General features: G+C 25.3%; 1 protein-coding gene across 1 annotated transcript; it reads left to right on the top strand.

The window, feature by feature from the left end:
• Positions 1 to 987: 987 nt before the first annotated feature.
• LOC107442429 (LIM domain-containing protein jub) lies at positions 988 to 6,862 on the top strand (the record flags this gene model as incomplete). The annotated part of the gene is given in 5 exon segments (XM_043057139.1): positions 988 to 1,055; positions 3,743 to 3,805; positions 4,140 to 4,270; positions 6,661 to 6,712; positions 6,794 to 6,862. Coding segments are annotated over 5 exon segments (383 nt in total), but the record flags the coding sequence as incomplete, so codon positions are not given.
• Positions 6,863 to 7,832: the final 970 nt, after the last annotated feature.

Genomic DNA, 7,832 nt, shown 5'->3' with positions numbered 1-7,832 from the left:
ATTATGTTACATGTTTGATGAAATACTTGGGAGTAACTACTAATCTGGGTTCCGTGAGATTTTTGCACTCTCATGTGCAACTCTGCTGCATTTTGCAAGATATTCTCAGTTTCAGGCTTCATTTTCCTCCCTCTAAATTCGAACCAAAAACACTCTATATCTTTTTATGTTAGCTAATATAACCAAGAAAAGAGTTCTTTGTTAGAAACTAGTTATTTTATCATAATCATGTAAAGTCTGAGAATTATTTTGCATTTTGTTAATGTATATAGTGCTTAAAAAGTACTTTAAAGGTGAAGGTTTTTATTTTTTTACTGAGAGATTTGGCTACGCACCCTGACAGTTAATGAAGCCTTACCAGGGATCTGTTTAGAACGGACCCTTCACAAAATATCCTTTCATAAAAATGGACCCTTCACAAAATATTATAACTTAAAAATGGACCCTTCACAAGATAATTTATCTTTTAATCGAACCCTTCACAAATTTGTTTATCATTATTGTTTTGTTAATCGAATAAACTTTTCCCAGGAAGTGGGGGGAGAAAGACAGATGTAAACGAAATAAATTTTTTCTTCCTTTATTCGTCCGAAATGAATATTTTGTGTTCCGCAGTATAGGCTAAATACCAAATATTTATATGTTGCATCGCTAATTTAGTAGCTGGAATTGCTGTTTATTTTTTAAAATTTAATTATTTTAATTATAATTCTACTGTGTTGAGCGTAATCTTGTATGTCTTTACAATTTAAAAACTCCTTGAAAAAGTTTTTTTTGCAATAACGGACCCTATTTTCACAAATTCACAAAAGTCGGACCCTGGTTGAAAGAATGTGACTTAACGTTCATTTTATATTCACAAATTTGGAGTATTTTTTCACAATTTTACAAAAACGGATTTTTCACAAAATGTCTGGACAGACCCCTGCTTACAATTTATGTTATTTAATTTTAAGTGCTTATGTTTGTAAATTATTATCATTGTAGGGCGAGCACTGAGAGGGAAAGCTTTCTACAATGTCCATGGAAAAGTTTATTGTGAAGAAGATTACCTAGTAAGAAAACCTTTTTTATTGCTAAATAAAGTTTTATTATGGATTACTGCAGTTATTTAATCATCTTACTTTTTATTTGGTAATATTTTTTACCATATCAATGAAATGTGGGTCTATTAATTTTGTTTAGGTTCTTAATTTCTCTAAATCTGCTATTACATGTTACTGGATTGGTACCAGAATTAAGAGTGAGTGAGTTTAAAGTCTAATTCAAACTTATTAGTTATCAACTCTACTAGATTCACTTGTAAACTTAGACCAGAAATTTAAATTTACAATTAGTAGCCAGTGGCCGGTAGTCTCTAGTGAATTGGTGTCCACTTTTTCCTCACACCTAATGAGTTAGTGACTGATATCGATTGGTTTTTACAAACTTTTTTTTACTTGTAGTAAATTATATTTCTTTAAAAAAAATCTTATTAAAAATAATCTATGACTGTAAAACGTTAATTCAACAATAAAAGTAATATAAATATGTGACAAAAATTAGTTAAACATATTGACTTAAAAGGATAAAACTTAATAGCTTAAAAAGGATGAAAGAACTCTATTTAAAAAATATTTGGGATGGCAAATTACATTAAATGTATACATTACAACTTTGAAATTTATAAATTGTTAAAGAAATTTGTTTCCACCACCAATTGATCGATTCTGAAAAATCTAAATTTTGAATCTCTTTCATTCATGTATTTTTTATCATTAAACTATTTTCAAAAAAAGCAATGAAAAAAGTAGCCAGTTATATATTTAAGTCACCACTTTATTTATTTTTTTTGTTTTGTTTACTCCTCATATAATTAATGATGAATGGTTATTTATTGTCTACCTAAACTACTATCAGTTTTTATTTATTTTTTTGTTATCTGAAATTTTTATGGGCTTTTGTATATTTTTTAAAATTTTCTTGCATTGGGGAAGTCTCTACAAAAAACAGTTTGCAGGGTAGAATTTTTATTAAGCTTATTACTCACTTAAATTTAATGAAGTGAACCTAATTTTAAAGTTTTTCCTCTTAGAAATTTTAAAACTTGTTGTTGTGAAAACTTACTATTTTCAAAATCAATTTAATTACCTGTTTTAACCATATGAAATGAATAAAATTTTTATAATTCTAAAATTAAGAATATTATTGAAACATTTTATAACATAGTCTATTTAATGTCTAATGAGCAATATTATAGTCAATTTAAATCTATTGCTGTTAGAGTAATTGAGTTAATGTATTTTATTTTTCTTAAATTTACTTCTTTACAATATGTTAGATATTATGCAATGTTTATCTTGAAATTTTTATCCTTACTTAAACCTTTGTTTTTCCCTCTTTTCTGTGTTGGCAGCTACGATATTATATATTGTCTAGAAAATTTTTGAGTTATTTGCTTTTTTTTAATATTTTAAGACAATATACTCAATAATTATGATATATTCCAGTATATAAATGATTTAAAACACCTGATATTAATGTTTTGGAACACCAATGTGTACAGAAAATAACTATTCTAGCACGAACTTTTAAGGACGCCCTGTTTTTTTATCAGCACTACATTTTTGAAGTGGGCATTATGGATTATGGAAGTTTTTATTATTATTTATTATTTCCTAACTAAATGACTGTTTGTGATGTCTAATAATGCTCTTCACATGCTGTTGTTTTTTTTCCTGCAAAAATAAATAAAAAATTCTTCTACTAAAATTCTTAAGCCTCTAATAATATTCGTCACATGTTTTCTTCCTGCAAAAATAAATAGAAATTCTTCAAACTTTTTTCAGTAAACGAGTCCGCGGTGTGCCTTAAATATAAGTAATGCATAAATATGTGCCTTAAAAATAAATAAAAAATTCTTCTGCTAAAATTCTTAAACGTCTAATAATGTTCTTCACAAGTTTTTTTTTCCTGCAAAAATAAATAAAAAATTCTTTTTTTTTATGTTGTAAAAGTTGTGTTTTGAGGAAAAATTTCTGTATTAATAACTTCCCCAAACATGTCATACTTAGTTAAGCAAGTGTTATTGTACCTTTTAAACACAATTCTTTTTCATTAAAAAGGTTTAAATATGTATTATACTTTATGTCAAATAGTTTTTCCCTGCATCTATATGATTATGAAAAATATTTATTTGCAAATGGCTGAAATGTAACTATTGTGTTTTTACTATTCAGGTCTGGTCTTTATGGATTGAAGGTACATTTTATCAAACAACCCCAACTTTTTCTTCTTTTATTTTTTGTTATTTGATTTATCTAATTGTAAATTAATCTTAAAATTTTCATTCTTTTATCTCTTAACCTCAAATTTTTTTTTAGGATTGTTAAATAATAAAAAAGTTCTACATTCTTTCTTCTTTAAAAAAAATAAAAATAGCTACCCTTAAAACCAAGCTGGGCAGCTGCAATATCAATTGAAATTGAATTAGTTCAGATTTGAGGTGCAGATGCATCATTGCTAAATTAATAATTTAGTTTTAATTAAGATTATTGAAATCATTGTTATTACTATAATATTAAAATTAATTTGCATAATTGTTACATAAAGGTATTTTGGAAATGGCAAGTAATTTATTTTATTCTTCACTGCCTAGTCTTCAAATTTTTTAATTTGTCTCAATTTTATTATTAATAATAATGTGTATTCTATAGCTTTTTCTTTCATTTTTTTTGTAATAGCAGTTAATTTTTTGTTATAGTATTCTGGGTTTCAACAAACAGCAGAGAAATGTGGTGTTTGTGGTCATCTGATTATGGACATGGTATGTTTTTAAACAATATTCTATTATGTTTTATTTTTCAGAAATTTTAGATTGTTTGAATAAAATTATTTTGATTTCTTGCTACAAAAATTCAATTTTATAATTTTCTGATTTAATTTCTTTTTTTTCTCTTTTTTTTTTAAGTAGAAATCTTTCCACTTACAAAAAATGTTAACCAGTATCCTATTTATCTTTTCATGCATTTCTTGTCTTATTCTTACTTTTTTGCAAATTTTAAATCCATTAACTAATAGTTTAATAATTCCAACTGAATCTAATAACTTGAATATTTTCATAACAATATTAAACATTGTTTATTTCCATTTGATGCCAGATACTGCAAGCTATGGGAAAATCTTATCATCCAGGATGCTTTAGATGTTGCATTTGTAATGAATGCCTGGATGGCGTACCTTTTACAATAGATATGAAGAATAAAATATACTGTGTTCACGATTACCACAAGTAAATTTTCATTTTTGTTTCTTTTTTTATAGTACATTTATCAGTAAAAATGGATGCATTATTTGAAAATATTTCATAATATATTTGTTAATACATCTGTTTTAGTTCAACTAACTGTAATTTATCTGTGTAAGCCTTGTATAGCGAGTATACATACATAGCTGCCAACTTTACTGGTTTTTCCAGTAGACTAATGGATTTTTGCCAGTTCCTCCTGGTCTACTGGTTTCATAAAACATCCCTATTGAAATAGAATTTTTGCACAGGTTAATGCTTTCTTGAATATTTAAATAAGTGTTGCTAATATATAATGAAGCAAGCTTCATTTATTTAAAACAGTTAAAGTTTTTTTTTTTTCGAAAATATTAAGTTTAATTTTATTTAGAACTCCAAGTGGAAAAAATTTCAGCTTTTCTATTTTGATGACTATAAAATTCCCAACAAGTAAAATAATTAGTACACTTTGCTAATACAGTAGAGCGCCGGTTATCCAAACCCTTATTATCCAAATACGTTTTTTTTTATATTTTTTTTAAAGTTTTTTAAACTTATCAGCAATTTTTATAAATTTAAAAGAATAAATAATATCCACTACATCATAGACCATATTTAATGTGCAACCTTAAGAAATCACTGAAACCTTAAAACGTCTTCATAGAAAGCAAATTTTATGGAAGATTTTATTATCGGATGAACAAAATGAGGGGAATTTTCGAGACTCAATCAAAGCTATTGATTTAAAAGAATGCTGCATGAGGATAGCTAATGCCTGGAATTTAGTAAAAACATTGACGCTAAGAAAATCTTGGAATAAAATTCTTAACAGAAAAACAAACAAAACTTAAGTTTCTGAACCAGTTGATCTTTCGGATGAAAAAATGCCAGGTTATACAGCAGAAGAAATAGAAGACTGGCGGCGAGACACTGAAAACGACACAGAATTTCAAATTTTAAATGGTGATGAAATTGTTGCTGAAATTTTGAATGAAAATTGAAACTCCACAGACAAAGAGGAAGAAGTATGTGATTAAGTTCAAGATAGTGGACTTCTATATGAGATCTCATATAGAAGCATGCAATTCATTAAATATTGCAATGAATGGGCTAGAACGTCAAAATGATGTCGATCCAGTTCAGTTGATTTATTTAAAATGAATAAGGGATATGGTTGCTCAAAAAAGAGCATCTTCTTTGAAAAAATAGTCTTTGCTTGATTTTTTTGTAATGGAAAATAAAGAAAAATCAGTAATCGAGATAAAAGCTGAAAAATGATTTAAAAAAATTCAAAATGTAAAAAAAATAAAAAAAAAATAAATAAAAATTGGAGACATTTTTGTTTAAATATGCCAGAGCTATTTCAGATAGTGCTGCCATTCCGAAGCCTGAAAAAAGTTTGAAGGGAAGTTAGTGCATAAATATTCATTTAAACTAGATTTTAAACAACTTTCTAATTATCCGAACTTTTCATTATCCGAACCACATTCGGTCCCGAGCAGTTCGGATAATCGGCGCTCTACTGTATTATCATGAAATTTATATTTTGTAAAATCTACTGGATTTTTTTTCTATGTATATTATAAGCTATGCATATATACCTTTAGTTGAAGTTTTAAAACAAACACTTATTTTGAATATTTTCTTTCATTTTATATATTTTTTGTTTTATCTCTTGAAGTATTTAAGAAATTTAAATTTTTTTTCACTCTCAATTAAGAAACTCATTTATTGAATGTAAATTCTAAGTAGAAAATTTTATAGTTATTTATTACTTTTTATCTATTGTTTTAAACTATGTAGTATTAACTGAATAATAAATTTGAATGAAATATGGTAAATAAATTCGGAACAATAAAATTTCAAAAAAGTTCTATTTTGTCAGTAAAAAAAGTTCCAACTTTTTGTTGAACATCAAAGCAAATTTCAAAAACATTTAATACTACTTTTTTGAAATGTTTTTAAGATAAAATCTTACAATAAATTAAAAAAATATTTATATTTACCTACTTACATATTTATTACATTTAAAAAAAAAATAATACCAAGAATAATATTGTTTCTAAAGAAACTGGATTTTCAATTCTTTCTCTGTTGTAGTTATACACAAATAACACAATTTTAAAAAGATTTAATGTTCTTACAAAATATTATTGCAATTTTAGCATAAAAATTTGTTATGCATTGTTATCTTTTAGCAGTTTACTGCAAAAAATAACATTTTGTTAATTCATTACATTTCAATCAAGGCCCAATTAAAGTATACTTTAAAAAAAATAAAAAAATTACTATTTTATTTCAAATATATTTAAAATGTGTATGTTGCTGTACTCTGTAATTACTGTAAAAATTAACTCCAAAATTACTTTTAAAACTTTTAAATATTTTAATTTCAGAATGTTTGCTCCTAAATGTGCTGCTTGTGGACAAGCCATTACTCCTGTTGAGGTACATCTTCTCTTTGCTTGTTTTGTTTACATTTTTTTATGTATGTTTAAGTCCTGTAATATTGACATTTAATCTTTATAGGGCACTGATGAAACTGTGCGAGTTGTATCTATGGATAGAGATTTTCATGTTGATTGCTATGTTTGTGAAGTATGTAACACACCATTCATTACCTTCTCGTTAATTAAATTCTTTAAATCCTTTAAAAAATAACAATACTACATTCAATTAAAAAATAAAATTGGAGTCATGATTTTTAAGCTTTGAGATGATTATTGTCTGTTAATAATACACACTACTGTAAAATATTACCTGATAAAATGTTAAAATTAAATTTTAACTGCACTAACAATGGTTTACTTAAATTCAAAATTGTCTTGGTTGTATTCATTAAAACCTGAGTAATTCTATATGAAATTTTACATTAGTTATTAAATAAACTATTGAAACTAGTAAATAAACTATTAAACTAATCAAAACTAATAAATATATTTTTTTAAACTAATTAGAAGAATATTTTTTTCCTTCTTTTTTTTATATATTTATTGCAAGAATTATTTTAAGTTACTTTTAAATTTTTAATGCAGTGATTTAAGGATTTTATTTCAATGTTACTTTAATTGTTACTGTAAAAAAATTGTAAAAAATGTGTCAATTTTGAGCATTCTGGTCACACAATCTGTTAGGGTAGTTTTTATGGGATAAATAATTCGCTCATCTGTAAGCTCCTATATATTTTTTATTGATTTTTGAAAAAGAACTAAGTAAAAAATGTAAATGAAAATATTTTTCAGTGAATGAAGAAAAAATTATTGAGGCTGCAATAATTTAAAATTAAAAAAACTTAAGTAAAAAAAAAAGAAAGAAAAAACTTTAATGACTTCAAATGATTTGATAATTGTTGCACAAAATAATATTTGATAATTTTAAATTTTATTTTATTTATTAATTGTGTGGCGACTTGAATACTGACAAAAAAAAATTCTGATTCATTTGAAATGCACTGTTCTTATAATTCTAATTAGCATAATAAAAAATGTTATTAATATATTCTGGAAAAATTCATTTTTAAGAAGATTTCAAAACATTTAACTATATACAAACTAAATATCTTTAAACT

The sequence above is a fragment of the Parasteatoda tepidariorum genome, unplaced genomic scaffold (assembly GCF_043381705.1).
Source record: "Parasteatoda tepidariorum isolate YZ-2023 unplaced genomic scaffold, CAS_Ptep_4.0 HiC_scaffold_1745, whole genome shotgun sequence".
Lineage (NCBI taxonomy): Eukaryota > Metazoa > Arthropoda > Arachnida > Araneae > Theridiidae > Parasteatoda > Parasteatoda tepidariorum.
The sequence above is the reverse complement of the archived record's forward strand: the minus strand, read 5'-3'. Positions and strand labels throughout refer to the sequence as shown.